This window comes from Meles meles, chromosome 2, assembly GCF_922984935.1.
Source record: "Meles meles chromosome 2, mMelMel3.1 paternal haplotype, whole genome shotgun sequence".
In the NCBI taxonomy this organism is placed as follows: domain Eukaryota; kingdom Metazoa; phylum Chordata; class Mammalia; order Carnivora; family Mustelidae; genus Meles; species Meles meles.
The window spans coordinates 89,521,724-89,541,360 of record NC_060067.1 but is presented as its reverse complement, the minus strand read 5'-3'; the positions used below and the strand labels follow the sequence as shown (position 1 = coordinate 89,541,360).

General features: G+C 36.2%; 1 protein-coding gene across 10 annotated transcripts in view; it reads left to right on the top strand.

Annotated features, from left to right (window-relative positions):
• The window catches only part of KIAA1109 (KIAA1109 ortholog), a 217,396-nt gene extending 200,343 nt beyond the window's left edge, over positions 1 to 17,053 (top strand). For all 10 annotated transcript variants that reach the window (XM_045987369.1, XM_045987360.1, XM_045987353.1 and 7 more), the window contains 12 exons: positions 8 to 145; positions 1,086 to 1,343; positions 2,266 to 2,416; positions 2,742 to 2,899; positions 3,003 to 3,195; positions 3,426 to 3,643; positions 6,526 to 6,777; positions 7,439 to 7,642; positions 9,227 to 9,421; positions 9,841 to 9,975; positions 13,253 to 13,418; positions 16,591 to 17,053. In XM_045987369.1, the coding sequence (XP_045843325.1) occupies positions 8 to 145; positions 1,086 to 1,343; positions 2,266 to 2,416; positions 2,742 to 2,899; positions 3,003 to 3,195; positions 3,426 to 3,643; positions 6,526 to 6,777; positions 7,439 to 7,642; positions 9,227 to 9,421; positions 9,841 to 9,975; positions 13,253 to 13,418; positions 16,591 to 16,807 (2,285 nt within the window). In that variant the 3' untranslated portion in view covers positions 16,808 to 17,053. The remainder of the gene's footprint in view (positions 1 to 7; positions 146 to 1,085; positions 1,344 to 2,265; positions 2,417 to 2,741; positions 2,900 to 3,002; positions 3,196 to 3,425; positions 3,644 to 6,525; positions 6,778 to 7,438; positions 7,643 to 9,226; positions 9,422 to 9,840; positions 9,976 to 13,252; positions 13,419 to 16,590) is intronic.
• Positions 17,054 to 19,637: the final 2,584 nt, after the last annotated feature.

The following is a 19,637-nucleotide window of genomic DNA, read 5'->3' as shown; positions in this document are numbered from 1 at the left end:
TTATCAGCTGTATGTGATATAGGGTCTGCCTCCTTTAAATATGATATGCGTCGACTCAGTGAAATTCTGGCATTTCCAAGAGCCTGGTATAGAAGAAGTATTGCAAGACGCCTATTCCTTGGAGACCAAACTATAAATTTGCCAAGTAAGCTTGCTATGTAATTGTAATTATACTTAGGTTACTTTTAATTTTGGTTATAGTAGTAATAGGAATCAATGATTGATACCACAAACTTTGTCTTACTTGCTAAGTTGTACCATGTAATTCATTCACTCATTCAGCAAATGTCTGCTGAGTGTCTCTAATGTGCTAACCATTGGGGATACATTGATATTGGCGATCACAAAAAGCTCGCCCTCTTAGACATTGCATTCACCAGGCTGATATTCTATAATGATTATTCTATAATTTATAAAATCTGAAAATGCAGAAATACCACCTAACTGTCCAAATTAATCATGGTTAATTAAGCATGGGAAACAGAAAATGTTGGGGATATGCTATCACATTGCCTGCATTATTTTCTCTTAGACTTAGATGTTGATGTAGTAGCATACTGTGTAAGTGAAAGGTAGAGTTAACAGGATACAGTAGAAAATACTAGAAATCCAGGTGTGAGTCTATCCCCTATTTATTTATTTATTTATGAGAGAGAGGGTGCACACATGCATGACGTGGCGGGGGTTGGGAGGGGCAGAGGGAGAGGAAGAGAGAGAATCCCAAGCAGGCTCCCCACCCAACACGGAGCCTAACCATGGCTGGATCTGACAACCCTGAGATTATGACCTGAGCTGATTTCAAGAGTCAGATGCTTAACTGACTGAGCCACCTATTCCCTTATTTGTAAAGTGGAAAAAAGAGTGCCTGTGTTGCCCCTCTCAGGAACTTCCATGAGAATTAAATAGAATAACATGCTGGAATATACTTTGCAAACTGTAAATTGCTGTATAGTTCTCAAATAGAAAACTAGGAGGAATATATGATTAGAAAAGGTAGAGTCATAAAATTTATTATTTTATAACATGAATATTGTACCCTGATTAATTTTGTTCTGTTAATTTTTTTTTTTTTTTTTTTTTAACAGCTTCTGGCCCAGGGACACCTGATTCCATTGAAGGGGTAAGCCAGCATCTTTCACCTGAATCATCAAGAAAAGCTTACTGCAGGACCTGGGAGCAGCCTAGTCAGTCAGCCTCTTTCACCCACATGCCTCAGTCACCTAATGTATTCAATGAGCATATGACAAACAGCACCATGTCACCAGGGACAGCAGCACAGAGCCTAAAATCCCCAGCTTCCATAAGATCAAGGAGTGTGTCTGATTCTTCAGTTCCCCGAAGAGGTAATACCGTTCTCTTTGTTATCAGTATCCCTCAGTGCCTGCAAGATAAAAATCTTAATTTGTTGCTCCCAGATTTCTGCCTCAACTCTAGGAAAATATAATCTTGCAGATTTTTATGGAAGATGGTGGGGGGGTGGTTAATACCAAAAACCATAAACAACAAACACTTCAAAGTATTTGCCAGAAGAAGAGAAGCTTGGGTGGCTAGTAGCTTTGAAAAGGAAGAGAAGAGAGGAATGAGCATATTATTAGTTTGTTCCACACAGTGTGGTTATTTTTAGAAGTAAAACAAACCTACAACATTGTAAAAGATGTTTAATTTTGAAAAAGTTGATCTTTTTTTTTTTTCTGAATGTCAGACTCATGTATGAAAAAGTTAATCTTTGGTATTCATCCGTTCAGGCATTCTTTTATTCAGCCAGTGTTTTTTGAACTCTTTTATGTGCTCGGCACTCTATTTGTATCTGAACATATAAAAGTGATATAAGAGTATAATGAATAAATGCAGGATTCAAGTTACACACTGAGCCCACAGGAACCCAGCAGACGGGCGCCTCAGCAGACATCTGCATTTCAGAATGGTCCCTGCCTTCAAGTCCTCTATTTGGCAGCAGCAACTTATGATTTTCTCCTTTGTTAAGAAAATCCCAGGGTGATGATCTGTGCTGCTGCACCCCATGCACACCAGAATTTCCTCATATAAAATGGATATTGTAAAGAACTTTATGAGCTTTCAAGAAGACTAACAGCCCTTCAGTAAATGGTAGCTACTATTTTCGAGGCAAAATGGCAGCTATTAAATGTTAGGTTTTAATTAAGAATACCATATTTTTACTTTCGGGACGATAGTGGTAAGAGTGGTAACTATTAATTTTCTGAGCACCTATGTGAGTGAATGTGCATTTGATTTTCCTGTTTTTAGATTCACTTTCAAAAACATCAACTCCTTTTAACAAATCGAACAAAGCAGCCAGCCAACAAGGGACCCCATGGGAAACATTGGTCGTGTTTGCCATCAACTTGAAGCAATTAAACGTTCAAATGAATATGAGTAATGTAATGGGAAATACAACGTAAGCTATTCAGATATAAGAAAAATTAATGATTAGTTGTAATTTTTCTTGAGACAGTAGAAAAAAAGCTATAAATTGCTTTATCTTAAAAATGGTTTTATCTTATACAGTTGTAATATAAAACAACATGGAATATGTTCTCTAAAGAGAGAAAATTGTAAGGAAAACAGTGTAATATGCTTTATTATCAATATTCAAACATTTACCATAGTTTTTATAAGAAATGTATTGTTTTGGCAGACTTTTTAAAATCTTCTAACTCCTGTTTTAATTCATGATGTTGAAAACTGTCTGTCTAATTAACAACCCTTTTTCTTTTCTCCAGTTGGACAACTAGTGGTTTGAAGAGCCAGGGCCGTCTGTCAGTAGGAAGTAATCGAGATCGAGAGATAAGCATGTCCGTTGGTCTGGGAAGATCACAGTTGGATTCTAAGGGAGGAGTAGTTGGAGGGACCATAGATGTAAATGCTTTGGAGATGGTTGGTATGTTGAAATTTTACAACTGAAAACAAATTTTTGAAAATTGATTTTGGTAAGTTTTCCCCATTAGCCATTTCTATGAAGGTAATTATTGTTTCTGTTTTAGCTCATATTTCTGAACATCCAAATCAGCAACCTAGTCACAAGATTCAGATTACTATGGGTTCTACTGAAGCTCGTGTTGATTACATGGGCTCAAGTATCCTCATGGGTATCTTCAGTAATGCTGACCTGAAGCTTCAGGATGAATGGAAAGTAAATCTGTATAATACACTGGATTCAAGCATGACTGATAAAAGGTATTTAGTAAAATGTTACTTTCTGGACACTTTGTGTGACTGCTTTTAATATGTTTTCTCTCACCCAGTGAGAAAACAATTCGTTTTTCTGACAAAATGACTTTATATTATGCAACTAATATGAAAGAAAAATCTGGGTGGAGAATGGAATTTTCCTTGTTTTTTTAATTTGTTTGTTTCTTTTTAGTTATCTTCTGTAAGATATATGATATTTCTGTTTTATGCTTTAGTGAAATATTTGTCCATGGAGATTTGAAGTGGGATATTTTCCAAGTAATGATATCAAGATCAACTACACCAGACCTGATAAAAATAGGAATGAAGCTCCAGGAATTTTTCACACAACAGTTTGACACCAGCAAACGAGCTCTGTCTACCTGGGGACCTGTTCCGTATCTTCCACCTAAGACAATGACTAATAACCTAGAGAGAAGTTCACAAGAACAATGTAAGAATTAAGAGTTAAGCCTCTATATATGCTTTATCTTTCACTAAATGTTGTGTTACAGTCTTGATTTAAAATAATACCTATGTACCATACTTAGTGATCCATATGCTCTTTATTCTATTTACTCAGCAAGTACCTGATTTCCTACTCACCACTAGAATTAAAGGGCATCATTTGTGAAGTCATGACATATTACCTCCTTCCCCTGCCATAACTCACCTATAACCATACCCATTCCGTGCTCTTGAATACTAGTTATGACAATACCATGTTCTGGTTTAGAACATGGGCTGTGGAATAAAAATGTTTGAGTTTGGATTTATTAGCTGTTTCATATTAGGCAGATTATTATTTTCACTCAGGAATTCAATCAGCAAATCAACTTTTTTTTTTTTTTTAAGATTTTATTTATTTATTTGACAGAGAGAGATACAAGTAGACAGAGAGGCAGGCAGAGAGAGTGAGAGGGAAGCAGGCTCCCCGCCGAGCAGAGAGCCCAATGCGGGACTCGATCCCAGGACCCCGAGATCACGACCCGAGCCAAAGGCAGCGGCTTAAACCACTGAGCCACCCAGGCGCCCAAATCAACTTTTTTCTTAAGCATTGTTTTAGGCATAAGAGATATACTATTAGGCAAAGTTCCCACCTACATAAAGCTTTGTTTTAATGGGAGAGATAGACCATAATTAATTTGCTAACTAAATATGTCACATAATTTTAGATAGAAAGACATGCTAAGAAAGCAGGGGAAGGAGATAAAGAATAATAGTGTGTGAGGCTAACTAGTTTAGAAAGGGTGGTCAGAGAAGCCTTTTAAAGTTCTAGGCTAGAAAGATCTCTACTGGGGAAGAGAGTTCTGGGGACAGGGCCTATCAAAAAGTGCAAAGCTCCTATCGCAGAAGAAACTCAGCTTATTTGAGGATCATTAAGGTGGCTGCTTCAGTGGAACAGAGTGAGCAAGCCAGAAAGTGTTAGACATGAATGGCCACAGAAAAGATTTTGAATATGGTGGTTAGCTATTGGAGAGTTCTGAACAGTTTTCATATTTGATTTACTTTTTCTTAAAATACTCCTTTTTGAAGAATCACTCTGGCTGCTGTGTGAAGAATAGACTATAGGTGGCAAAGAGTGGGAGTAGAGACCAATGCAGTAATTCCCATTAGTGTTGTTGCAAGCATAGTTATATTAAGAAGGCTGTCGGAAGGGTCCAGGCAGCAAATGATTACAGCTTTAACCAGAGAGGTAAAAGTAGTGAAAAGTGTCAGAATCAGGATTATTTTATTTTATTAAGATTTTATTTATTTATTTGATGAGAGAGAGAGATCACAAATAGGCGGAGAGGCAGACAGAGAGAGAGGGGGAAGCAGACTCCCTGCTGAGCAGAGCCTGATGCGGCCTCGATCCCAAGACCCTGAGATCATGACCCAAGCTGAAGGCAGAGGCTTAACCCACTGAGTCACCCAGGCGCCCATGGGGATCATTTTAAATAACTCTTTTTATAATCACAGAAGCAGACATGTGCATTGGAAAAGCCTAGGAAATATGTATAAGCAAAAATTGAAACATCACATTCCACCCAGAAATCATCACTCTAAACAATTTAGAGTATATACTTTCAGATAATTTTCTATAAACCTATATAAGACATATGCTTTTTACCAAAATATTGTTCATATTGTTTTATAACCTTGTCTAGTGAATAGTATCCAAATAATATTTATGTACCATAGAGTATCGGTACCATATATGTATCCAGTTTTCCATTTTGCTAAATATTTCTCTCCTCTGGCTTTCTAACCACATCCTATAAATGACCTAAAATTGTTCTTAAAACTGGTTTGTCTAAACCAATATATCAGAGTCAAGATCCCAGGTTAAATCTGGTTATGTTCCTTTACTCTCTTAATTCAGCATAGTCCTTTTTCTAATAACCTGACTTGTTGAAGAGACTTGGCCAGTTGTCCTGTCTTCTAAAATTTTTTTTCAGTTGTTTGCTTATAGTTTCATTTATCCTGTTATCCCAATATTTCCTTTAAACTAGAATTGGTGGTCAGGTATATACAAATTAGAGAGTGTTCCCCAAAACTCCTGACCTAGATTCTTAAAAAAAAAAGTCCTTGTCTTGAAAAACAAACCAGGCTTAGGGAACTGTTTTTAGATTAAAGGAAACTAAAGAGACATGCTAACTACCTGGAATGAGAGTTGTGGAAAACAGCCAAAAAGGACATTATTGGGATAAGTGAGAAATATAAATATGAATGTTACGTCTGATTAGTGCTTCTCAAACTTTAACGTGTACCTGAAACACTTGGAAATCCCATTAAAATACAGATTTTGATACAGAAGGTATAGGGTGGACTTGGCTCTGTTTCTATCTAACAAGTTGCCAGGTGATGCTGATGCTGCTGGTCCTCAGACTTCACTTTTGAGTAGCTAGGCTATAAGCGTGTTAAAAAAAAAAAAATTAGAGGACCTCTATTTGACTTATAGATCTTCTAATCACTAGTTCACTTAACCCCTCTTCTGCTTCACTTGAAAAGATTCTAGATCAAATCCCTAATTTACAGAGCTATTGTGAAAATTGTATAAAAGTTAATGCCAGCACTTTATAAATCATGAATCATTACTGAAGTGTTAAGTTGTAGTTATTATTAGCAAGTTACTACTTTCTACTTTCATTAGTTCTATCCATCCTTACGCAGTTTCTTTTCCCATACTTTATTTTTGTTAGCTTCTACTTAAAGTTAACCAGGTATTGAATTGTTTTCATCTCTTACCCGCATCACTTCAGCTATAGAAAATAGCCACTTGCTGCCTTCCTACCTGTCATTCAGGGTGTTTGTGAGGCCTTTGAGAATAAGTGGTTTTTGGTTTTCTTGCAGTGCTCGATGCAGCTCATCATCGACATTGGCCTGGAGTATTGAAGGTGGTATCAGGATGCCACATATCCTTATTTCAGATTCCATTACCAGAAAATGGAATGCAGTTTGGAGGATCAATGAGCTTACATGGAAATCACATGACACTGGCTTGTTTCCATGGTCCAAATTTCCGTTCAAAATCCTGGGCCCTTTTTCACTTAGAAGAACCAAATATTGCTTTTTGGACCGAAGCTCAGAAAATCTGGGAAGATGGTAAACTGACACATTTGTAACTTTTACCTTTTCTTACCTTCTAATATGATTATAAATGACAGTAATTTTCCTTTCTCATGTCTTTTGTATGTTTTCATTATATTTCTGAAGTCCAACTCTGTTCTCATGTACTTAACATGTCAAGGAGTTCGTTGCCAGTGAATTAATATCTGTAAAATCTGAAACATGTTAAAGAACTTTCTTCTGAACTTGCCATCTTATTCTGTTTTTAGGCAATTAAAGTTTCTGCTGTTGTGGCTGGCCATAGTCATAATAATAGTTATTATAAATAATATAAAAATATAAAGACTAATGGTGGTAGTTTAAGGAAATAGTCAAGACTAAAACTATAAATTTTATTGGTAAGGCTATGCTTTTACCTGTATTTACAGTGATAAACCTCCTTCCTTTTAGTTATTATTTCCTAATCTGTGATTTCTTAATGATGAAGGGAAAAAATGGATGCTGCTCATCACCAGGGATAAATTCAGTTATAACTAAACGAAAGAAAAACCATTTGTGATTTTTTTTTCTTACTTCTCACTTTTTTACACCCTTATCTATGTATGAGTTAACTAAATCTATTAATCTAGAGTCACAACTGTTTTCTTGCATCTAAATGTAGTTTGTTAACATCAAGAAACTTTTATTTTTCTTCTAGGGTCTAGTGATCATTCTACATATATAGTACAAACATTAGATTTTCATCTGGGCCACAATACCATGGTTACCAAACCATGTGGGGCTTTGGAAAGTCCTATGGCAACAATAACCAAGATAACAAGACGTCGCCATGAAAACCCACCCCATGGAGTAGCAAGTGTAAAAGAATGGTTCAACTATGTTACAGCCACAAGGAATGAAGGTTAAAAATTTATGTCTTTGGAGAGATTTATTTTCTTTATTCGGGGCTCTGTTGCCTGTGTTTAGAATTTAAGAGGAGGTAGAATTTTCAATTCTTTAATTAAACTAGTTTCATTTTACTCATAAATAACAATATTAATACCTGATTTACCATCCTGGTAGTGTAACATCTCATAGACTAAAAATTATTTTAGATGTAACTGAAAATATTCAAAATAAAGTTGGTTTAAATAAACGAAGTTTATTATAGTTAGTAAAATATTTTTGTAGTGATGCTAAACATGAGAAGCTTGGTAAAGTTATTACATAACTAAGTAATAGAGTGCCACCAACTTTAAGGTTTGGGGTGGTTGGAATAAAATGAAAATAATATTCCGGGGTGCCTGGGTGGCTCAGTGGGTTAAAGCCTCTGCCTTCGGCTCAGGTCATGATCCCAGGGTCCTGGGATCGAGCCCCACATCAGGCTCTCTGCTCAGCGGGGAGCCTGCTTCCTTCTCTCTCTCTGCCTGCCTCTCTGCCTACTTGTGATCTCTCTCTGTCAAATAAATAAATAATATCTTTAAAAAAAAAGGTAATAATAATAATATTCCTATGAAGTTAGTTTAAGAAGAGTGCTTTTGATGGGTTTTTTCCATTTGATTAGAATCAAGTCTTGTAATAATGTAGCCAGGAAAATTCTTATTTTGTGGCTGTTTTTGTGTTCAAGTTTATAGTACTGATATTATCAATCATGGAAAAGTGACTACAGTGAGACCTGCTAAGACTTGAATGTTTTCCTTAAAAATAACCACCTTTCAAAATGGGAAAGATGACTTGGGCACCACTGAACGTAGTTACTATGGAATAGGCAGCGCCAGGGATTAGAGACTATTAAAAAGGTTCTGAGAACAAAGGAGATTAAGGAAGTAAATTAAAAGATTATGCATGTATTGACTATTACGTACTGACTATGCTGCCTTCCAAAGAGAGATTTTTGAGGAAAGGGTTCTTTTGGCTGGGATACCATGGAGGGGCTATTAGCAAACTGCACTGCTACCCGAGTACCTGAGAACTGCTAATTTTTATAAGAAAACTGTAGCACTTATGTTGGGGAAAATCAGGACTTCTACCTTATTTCAAGGTGAGGAACATATTTATTTGAGAATTCTATGTAAGAGTAAAGTATTCAATCAATGGAGAACTCTGAGCCTAATGAAAGTCTTAAATTTAGACAGAAATTTAGTTAAAAATTATATTCATTTTAAAGTTTGACAAAAACAAAGTGTATTAGATTTATCCAAAAATCATGTTAAAAAGCTTCAGTCTTGAGAATAGTGATACACATCACTATCTATATATATGAGTAAAACACTACATATATATGTAAACATATCACTATATTTATATGTAAATATATTTCAATAGATTAATATATATAGGTAACTATTCTCAAGACCAAAGCTTTATATGGCTCTACTTTTAAAAATCTGGGTCATTATTTTCCCGCTTCTAAAATTCTGTGTATGATAGTGTCATGAAAGCTATAGGTTTATCATTGCTTATTGGTTTAATTTGATTGTTTTTGTCTTTATTATTGTCCATGTAGAGCTAAACCTGCTTCGTAACGTTGATGCTAATAATACTGAGAATAGCACTACAGTGAAGAATTCTAGTTTGTTGAGTGGATTCAGAGGAGGTTCTAGCTACAATCATGAAACAGAGACTATCTTTGCATTACCAAGGATGCAGCTTGAATTTAAATCCATTCATGTTCAAGAACCACAGGAACCTTCATTACAGGGTATGTAGAAAAATAGTTTTTAAAGTTACTAAGAAAATTCTAAAGGAACTTCGAATTACTGTTTTCTCACAAGTTATTTGTGTAATAGTGATAAAGTCTAATTTATTTACTTAGTTTTTCTTCCCAGCTTTTGGCTTCTGGCAAATAATTTAATCCATTTGTACCTCTTTCTCCTCAGTAAAATGGGGGACAATAATAGGATTTCATTCAGAGCGTTTTATGAGGAGTAAGTGGCATATACTTGGAAAGTGTTCAGTAAACTATATCATCATTTGTAAATCACATACAGAAACTACTCAGTTGTCTATAGTTGCATTTAAATGGATGCATTTACATGAACCCTTGTAAATCCCTTATAAACCGGAAGAGAAAGGGACATATCTCATTAAATCTTTTACTATAGAACTTTGCCATTACAGATGCCAGCCTGAAGCCGAAGGTAGAATGTAGTGTGGTGACAGAGTTCACTGACCACATTTGTGTGACTATGGATGCTGAGCTCATCATGTTTCTTCATGATTTAGTGTCAGCTTATCTTAAAGAAAAAGAAAAAGGTGAGTAGCGTTTTCTTTTTTTTTTTTTTTCTTTCCAGTTTCAGCAAAGGCTGTTGTCAGTACCATTTAAATGGATTTTTATGGTCTAGTGATAAAATGAGTGGAATGTGTCTCCTTCCTTTGAGTTGTAAATATCAATCAGTGAAATAAATGTAAATAATAGTAAAACTATGTGACAGAGTTTCTGAGGGTCTGCTATGTCTGTGACATTCTTTTTCTAAACATAACTCACGCTGAATGGTGTTTTATACTTTACAAAATGTTTCCATGTTTGTTATGTACATTATCAGGCCTTGTAGGAAAATCTCACAAAGGAAGAAGAGAAGGAAAAGCTCTTTGAGGAAATATTGCTAGTCAAATGAAATGGCTCAAAAAAACAACTACATAATAGCATGAATTATATGCATTGTTAGGAAAACAGAATTAAATAAGTAGATAAACCTTTTTTTTTAATATTTTTATTTATTTATTTGACAGAGATCACAAATAGACAGAGAGGCAGGCAGAGAGAGAGAGAGAGAGGAGGGGGAAGCAGGCTCGCTGCTGAGCAGAGAGCCCGATGCGGGACTCGATCCCAGGACCCTGAGATCATGACCCGAGCCGAAGGCAGCGGCTTAACCCACTGAGCCACCCAGGCGCCCCTAGATAAACCTTTTTAAATGCAGAAAACATTATCTTTTCATAAATAAATAATTTGGACTTCAGTGGTTGTGTTTTATTTTTATGAGCTAGCTACCATTGGTTTATCTCCTGGAAATTTACATGTTTGTCCATTAAGAAACATATGGTAACCTTAATATCCCTATAGAACTGGTTGAATAGATTATGGTGTCCATATAATGAAATGGAATACTCTGTAGTATTTAAAAGAATGAAGTCGTCAGAAATATAATGATATGGAATAGTCTCCAAACATATGGTCTTTACCCAATAAGTATTTATTGTACAAATATATGAATATATAGTAGTAAAATAGCAGATGTGATTTTTTTTTAATTGATTGGAATACATGCTATTTGTTTAGGTCACCCTATAATGCTTCATTTTCATAATGAGCAAAAAGATAAAATTTGTCTAGCAGGTATTTCAAGATGGCCTCATGATGAATGTTTAAGTGAAGAAAACAGATGATCAAAAAACAATGCAGAAGTAGCATAACATAGATTGAATTGCTGCTCCATTACTGTTCAATCTACGTGCCAAAAACCCAGTGAGAGTAAAATCAGTAATGATGACTGGAAGAAATCTGTGAGACATTAGTTGAAACTTAAATGACTAAAACCATATAATCGGAAATATTATATATAATTAGATCCAGTCTTCACTTAAAGCACCAACATATACCAGTCCCTAGTAATACTCTTGTTTTTCTCTGTGCCTTAATTTTTAATGTGGGACAAATAACAGAGACTCTGAATAAACCTATGAAGTTCAGAATTCTTTTCTAGTCCGTGTCTATATAAAAATCTGCCAGTTTTCTTTTGCAGTTATTATGTGAAATTTTTGTCATTTTATAAAATATGTTTTGGTTTTGGTCTGCCATGAACTGTGCATATTAAAAAAAAAATTTTAGATACAAACTCTTGCACAACAACAAAAAAGAAAGAAACAGACCCAATGAGGACAACCTGGTGGTTGCCAGAGGGGAGAGGAGTGGGAAAATGGGCGAAATGCATAAGGGGAATTAAGAGCTACAAACTTCCAGTTATAAAATAAGTCATGGGGATTAAAAGTACAACATAAGGGATATAATCAGTATTATTTTAATATACTTCTCGTGGCAAGCATTTCAAAATGTATGTACTTGCTAAATCACCTTGTTGTACACCTGAAATTAATTTATTACGTATGAATTATATTTAAAAGTAGAAAGTCAAACTTGTATAACACTATTTTAATGGGAAAAAGGAAATAAGGATTATCAGATTTACAATAAACAAATGTTATTGTTTTTAGGAATTTCAATTATAAATAAAAATGTTTTAATAGTTATAAGTGTATTTTGTAATTAAAAACTAAAAGCAATTAGTTTGACCAAAATAAGCATAAACATGCCTGAGAATAATCTTAAACAGCATGTAAGGCTAGACTAGAATCAACATATTTCTAGAACATCAAGATACTGTAGCACTATAACAACTACCAGAAATAAAAGCAGAGTGACTGTGAGGAGGCAGTAACTGAAGACATCTATATTCTTAATTAATGTGAATGTAAGGACAGTTTTATTCCTAGGCTCATTCCCAATGAATATTTATCCCTACTGTTAATTCATGATAAAGTTAAAACCAAAGTTACATAATGCCTGTCATATTACCTAATTTATCAAATATTTTATGCCCAATTTGTGTCTTGAAAACCTCTGCTCTAAGAGAAATGCTATATACATTAAAGTTTGCCAAATGAAAGCTACATTGTCTCAGATTTGATTTTAATTTTATATATATTATGATCACCAATTTAAAAAGAATTTGTCTTTCATAAAACATTTGCGTATTCACTATAAAGAGTGAAAGACTGCTGACATAAAAAGTTCCTAACTTAGTACCAGTGTTCAAATATATAGAGAGACAGTAACATCCTAAAACTATCGAGTGGTACACTTTTTTTTTTTTTTAAGATTTTATTTATTTATTCGTGAGAGACAGAGAGAAAGACAGAGAGAGATCCAGGACTCAGTCCCAGGACCCTGTGATCATGATCTGAGCCAAAGGTAGATGCTTAACCATCTGAACCACCCTGGTGCCCTTGAATAGTACATTTTAAATGAGTGAACTGTATGATACATGAATTGTATCTCAATAAAATTGCTAAAAAATGTCAACCTGCAGCCATTCTTTGCTATCAAATAAATCTCAGCATTCTTTACCATTGGTCTTAAGCATGCAAATATATGTAAAATGTATTTTACATATATAAAATATAAAACATATTTTACATATATAAAGTCCACTGCAGCCATCCTTGCTATCAAATAAATCTCAGCATTCTTTACCATTAGTTTAAGCACACAAATATATGTAAAATATATGCTATTCCTCAAAAAAAAAAAAAAGTGACATGCTAACTTTGACATTGTCTTTCTCTAAGAAATAACAATAACTGGCAGTTATTTATGACTTATTTTAAAATACTAGTTTTTCAGAAAGGTAATTAAATTAATTGGACTGTTCATAAGTAAAATGACAAATGGAGCCAATTACACTGTTCATATGGTGATTTAAAATAAATTTATAAGATATCTATTTGTAATATTAATCTATCATTTTCATTATAGCCATTTTTCCACCTCGGATTTTATCTACTCGACCAGGACAGAAAAGCCCAATTATTATACATGATGACAATTCCTCTGACAGAGACAGAGAGGACAGCATCACTTATACGACTGTGGACTGGAGAGATTTTATGTGCAACACATGGCATCTAGAACCCACTCTCAGGTAAGTAGTGGATATATATATTTCCCTGTGTCCTGTGGGGTTATCATGAGAAAATGTTCATAAATAATGGAGCAAGTTACATACAGTTTACCAAAAACAGTTTTTTGAAGTTAGCTACTTCTACCATCACTAACTTTTGGCCATGTTTTCTGCTCCTTTCTGCTTTTTTAAGTGCTTCTAGCACAACACAAAAGAAGCACAGCCGCCACAACTAGCTCAGCACTCTCCACTGTGTGACATTGCATCAGTTAATCACTAACAGATGAGAATAACTCCATGTCCACCATTGCTCTTATTTTTTTTCTTTTCTTTTTTTTTTTTAAGACTTTATTTACTTATTTGACAGACAAGTAGGCAGAGAGGCAGGCAAAGACAGAGGAGGAAGCAGGCTCCCCGCTGAGCAGAGAGCCCGATGCTGGGCTCGATGCGGGGCTCCATCCTAGGACTCTGGGATCATGACCTGAGCTGAAGGTAGAGGCCTTAACCCACTGAGCCACTCAGGCGCCCCTCTTATTTTTTTTAACCATCTTTTTTACCAGAATATTATTTTCAGGTGTTTAAGGGACCTGCAGTAAACTTTTTTGTTTCTTAGTTTGGGACGACACAATAACAGCCATACATCATCATTAAGGAATTATTACAATTTCTCACACATGTTACAACAGTGTAATAGAACCTACAATGTCACAGAGTTGTTCTGTCTGCGTGCTAAACAATAAGCAATTCAACAATCCCGAAATGTTGAATTTAATGCTGGCAGATTCAGGTTCATTTACAGAGACTGTTCTACTACAGTTATGATCCCAATTATGTCAACTTATTTTCATATTAAAATTTCCAAAGTATTTTCCAATCTTAATTACAGTTATAATGGCTGCTGTAACTAGTGGTACTTATTTTCATATTAAAATTTCCAAAGTATTTTCCAATCTTAATTACAGTTATAATGGCTGCTGTAACTAGTGTCCTTGTTATGGTTACCACTCACAACCTTCCTATTGTTTTTATCTTTCCTCTCATCTGCTTTGTTAATCAAATTTTAACTGTGAATCATGGAATAACAGTATCGATAGAAAGTCCATCATACTCTGGCACATTTCTGCAGAACAGTACAGATTTCTTTTAGATAAGGTTATTATTTCAGACATTTATGCCACAAAATAATTCCATAGCAACCAAATATCCATTACACAGTGGACTCATGTATAAGCAGAAAGTAGTGACATTGTGTTAATAATTTATAATAAAATTTGGTAGTGGGGGCACCTGAGTGGCTCAGTTGGTTAAGTGTCTGCCTTCAGCTCAGTCATGATCTCAGAGTCTTGGGATCAAGCCCCACATTAGGCTCCCTGCCCAGCAGGGAGTCTGCTTCTCCTTCTCCCTTTGCCCCTCCCCCAGCTTGTACTCTCACTCTCTCTCTGTTTCTCTCTGATAAATAAATAAAATATTTTTTAAAAAATAAAATAAAAATTGGTATTAGTTAACAATACACATACTCACAAGAAGTATTAACAGTGTCAATACTCAGAACAAAATTAAAATATTGCAAATATCCTAATGCAGAAAACTACCGAGAACATTTGTTTTGTATTTGTAACTTTATAATGAAATTAAGTATCCTTTAATTTAAAAGGAGCGTAAAAAGTTTAATTTGCCATTCTTTTTTTTTTTTTTTTTTTAAAGCATACCATCAAGAAACTAGTTAATATGGTGTAGTGGTAGAGAGAATGTTGAAGAGCTCTAGCTCTAAGTCCTGTTTAGATAGCATAGTAAATTGAATGATCTTGGCCAAAAGACCTAACGTATTTCTCCTTCAGTTGCCTCATAAGAAAAATTTGGTAAACAGTATTACCTACCTTGTAAGGTTGTTACAATGGTTAAATGAGTTAATTAATGCAAAATGCTTATAACTAGTAGAGTCTTAGCAGATCAGTGCTTCGTACCCTCTTTTCCTCCCCAAGTTCAGAAGCAATTAAAAGTGAGAGAGAGGCAGCTGGAAATCAAAATGACAGTTGTAATAGTGATAAAGCTCATAGCAGAGAATGTGGTCTGGCAATAATGGCCTTCTACTACTGAGTCCAGGTTTGGACTTACCTACAGGATCTTCATCATGAAGAACACCAGAATTGTATGCCCTCCCCCACCTTGAGTTCTGCAGTTGGCAGCCCTGTGAACTCAACCAGCTGTAGGCAGCTGTGAACAGTCTGGGGCTAACCTATTTAGGGCCCTGTCCTTGAGAAACCTATTGCATGGAGCAATAGTCAAAATGAGTGGCCCTTAAGGTAGGGAAGAGAGTACTGACCTACACAACCCAGTTCCTCAGTTAACTTGCCAATCAGATAAATCATTAATATAGGATATTAATACAGGAACAGAGAAAGACCAGGTGTGTTTCACTAATGGCTGCTCCTCTATATGGAAGGAAATAGGAAGAAAATGGTTTTTCCCAAACATGTTTAGCACATAGCAAAAACTCAGGAAGTCTCAGCCTTTTATCCCCCCCCCCATTATGCCACATATATGTTGAACTCTTATTTTTTTTCTCAGCTTTATTGAGGTATAATTCACAAAACATGTAAGATATTTTAAGTGGATGGTGTCATAATTTGATATATGTACACATTGTAAAAGGATTCCTCCCATCAAGTTAACATCTTTTACAATGAACCAGATGTTCTTTAAATGTCAAGATGACCCTGTAACTTAAGAGGCCTAAAATAAAATAATCAGAATGAAATTCATTTAAATCCATTGCTACACATAGGCTCTCAAGAATACATAGAATCGGGGCGCCTGGGTGGCTCAGTGGGTTAAAGCCTCTGCCTTTGGCTCGGGTCATGATCTCAGGGTCCTGGGATCGAGCCCCGCATCGGACTCTCTGCTCACCTGGGAGCCTGCTTCCTCTTCTCTCTCTGCCTGCCTCTCTGGCTACTTGTGATCTTTGTCTGTCAAATAAATAAAATCTTAAAAAAAAAAAAAAAGAATACATAGAATCACATTTTTTGAATACTGTTAAAATAAACCGACGAATTATAACTTAGATTATTCAGTTGCACCTACTGAGAACAGTCCGTCATGAGCATATTATGGAGGCTTAATGATGTTCTTGAACCTACCTTCAGGACTGTGTTATGACACTGTATTCCTTAATACCTATTATTTGTAATTTTAGATTAATTTCTTGGACTGGAAGAAAGATTGATCCAGTAGGTGTTGATTATATTCTTCAAAAACTGGGCTTTCATCATGCCAGGACTACTATTCCTAAATGGCTTCAAAGAGGAGTCATGGACCCCCTTGACAAGGTTCTGTCAGTTCTTATAAAAAAACTAGGTACTGCACTACAGGATGAAAAGGAAAAGAAAGGAAAAGACAAAGAAGAACACTAAAAAAAGTAACTTGATCTGTGAACAAATTAAGATTGTGTCTGTTAAGTTTTATTACACTGGAGTGGTTTTTTTTTTGTATAGTAAAATTATTTTCAGTATAACTTAAAATAACTCTAATTTTGTGGCCATTATATTGAAAGTTTGTAAGTTAACCTGTTTATTTCTATTTCTACCATTCTGTATACAGTGAAGTATTGCATGATAATGTACATTTTGTGAAAAACTAGATTAAAATATATAAATCTGCTCAGTAGCATTTATAATTGTATTATGTGCAATATGGTTCCTGCATCTTTAAAATATTTTCAGAGTAACTGTGAATTTTTGTTATTGGCCATAACTTTTAGAAAAAATGTCGTTGATAATGTGATTTTTTTTTTTTTGGTCATTAATTGCCTTTTCTTTTTTTAAAATGTAGTCTTGTATAAATACCTATTTGTATATAGTTTGAGTAATTGTGATATGATTACAACTAAAATATTGTTTGTAACTATTGTAATAAAGTCACAATAATTGGTTTCACTCTGTAGTTCTTTTTGAGTGTTTTCTTCTTTTGATATTTTTTTTATAATAGATGCCTATGCTATTACTGAATGTTTTCATAGAAGATGATTAAAACTTACAAAAATCAAATCATGGAGCACCTGGGTGGCTCAGCTGGTTAAGAGTCAGACTCTTAATTTCAGCTCAGCTCATGATCTCAGGGTCATGGGATCCAGCTCAGCACCAAGTCTGCTTGTCCCTCTCTCTCTGCTCCTCCTGCTCCCCTGCACTTGCTCTCTGTCTCTAAGATAAATAAATAAGCAAACTAACTAACTAACTAACTTAAAAAAAGAAAATCCTTGTGGAAAGAGTTAAGATTGAGAAGTAAGGGGAACCTGGGCTTTCTTATCCTCAAACACCACTGTATTGAGGTTCAGTCAGTAAGAACATCTAAGAAATCCATCTGAGGATTGGAAGGAGGATCTCCGTGGTTGGAGGGAGACAGCATGGCACATGCAAGGTGCATGGAAATGAATTGGGGAAGACAAAAAACTTCAGAGATATGGAGGGAAGAAGCCCTTTTCTCCAGGGGAAAATAGAAAATAGAAGGAGGTGGAGGAGGGGGTGGTTGTTGAGATTGTGCGGTGTTGGGTTTGCACAAGAAGAAAATCTCTCGGACCCCAGACTAGGGAGATGGGAACTGAGTGTCACAGGTTTTTTTCAAAACTCAGGTTCTGGAAGTGTGTGACTTTCACCAGAGCAGAGCTGTGACCTGCGATCTTGGAGAGGAGGGCTGTGGTTCAGAGCATGCACAAAGTGGTACAGGGATCTCCTGGGTCACACTGGCAGAGAGATCATTACCATTCCTGGAATATATTTGGAGGAGGGCATATTGCCTCTCAAAGGATAAAAGACCCTGCATGCGCCAACAAACAGCCAACAAACACAGCCTTTCATCGGGAGGGGACAAACGTGTGTGCAGAAGGTAGATAACCCAGTCACTGCTCTTTGTGGTGCAACAGCATAGAATCCGTCCACCATGCAGGCGTGGGACTGTTTTTGTGGGACAAAGGGCACTAGTCAGAGAGCAGCAAGACTCTAACCCAGAGGAGGGAGCAGATCCGACTGGTGCCCACTCCTTATTAAAGATTTGAAATTTTGAATCCCAGCCACACTAAATATAAAGGGCAGGGATAGCTGTGGTGCCAGGCATGATGAAGGCCTTTAGTAAAAAGTTCAGAGCTTCTGAAGAGCAAGAAGTGTGAGATTTCCTGCTTCTCTGGATGAGAGAGCAGGGTTGCACCACGTTATCCTCACTACACACAGGATTGGACTTCAGAGAGCAGCACAGCAGCCCCTAGTAGAGCCGCTTAAACCAAAGCCTGCCCCCCTGTGCTTGCCAAGTGTTTTTTCGCCTGGGCAGGAGTGACTGAGCCAGCACAGGGCACTTCTCACCCAGAAGAGCAACACTGGCAGCATGCCACATGCCCCGAGTCTACTGATCATACAGTGCCTTACAGCACCCTCTTCGGTTCTGGTGGAAATAGGACCAAGGCTGTATTTTTTTCCCCCTTATTTTTCCCCCCCTTTGGAATCAGGCTTATAGTTCCTTGTTTTTTCATTTCCTCCTCCAATCGCTCGCTTGCTTGCTTGCTTGCTTCCTTGCTTTTTTCTTTGTCCTTTTTTTTTTTTGATCAGGCCTCTTTTTCACTTTATCTTCTTTTTTTGTTTTCCTCCTTTGGAATCAGGCTTACAGTTTTTTGTTTTTGATTGCTTTTTTTTTTTTGTTTTGCTTTTTTTTTGCCTTTCTTTTTTTCCATGCTTTTTTCTAGAAACAAATCAAAGCACATCTAGATAAAGTTCCAAACACTCCCCACCATAGGCAAGGAGGAGCTCTGCAGAGTACAGACCAGTGGGAAAGAGCAGCCAAAACCCAATAGCTGAGTGCACACAGAATACACCAGAAATACTTCCTGAAGTGCAGACCCTGGACAGTGTATGACCACTTTTTAATATAGCGTTACTCTGAGGTGCAGGAAACATAACAAGCTTTCATAACATGCAAAAGATAGAAAGTTAGCCAAAATGACAAGATGGGGGGCGCCTGGGTGGCTCAGTGGATTAAGCTGCTGCCTTTGGCTCAGGTCATGATCTCAGGGTCCTGGGATCGAGCCCCGCATCGGGCTCTCTGCTCAGCGGGGAGCCTGCTTCCTCCTCTCTCTCTGCCTGCCTCTCTGTCTACTTGTGATCTCCGTCAAATAAATAAAGAAAAAAAATCTTTAAAAAAAAAAAAGACAAGATGGAGGAATTCTCCCCATAAAAAAGGTCAGAAAGATATCGTAACTAG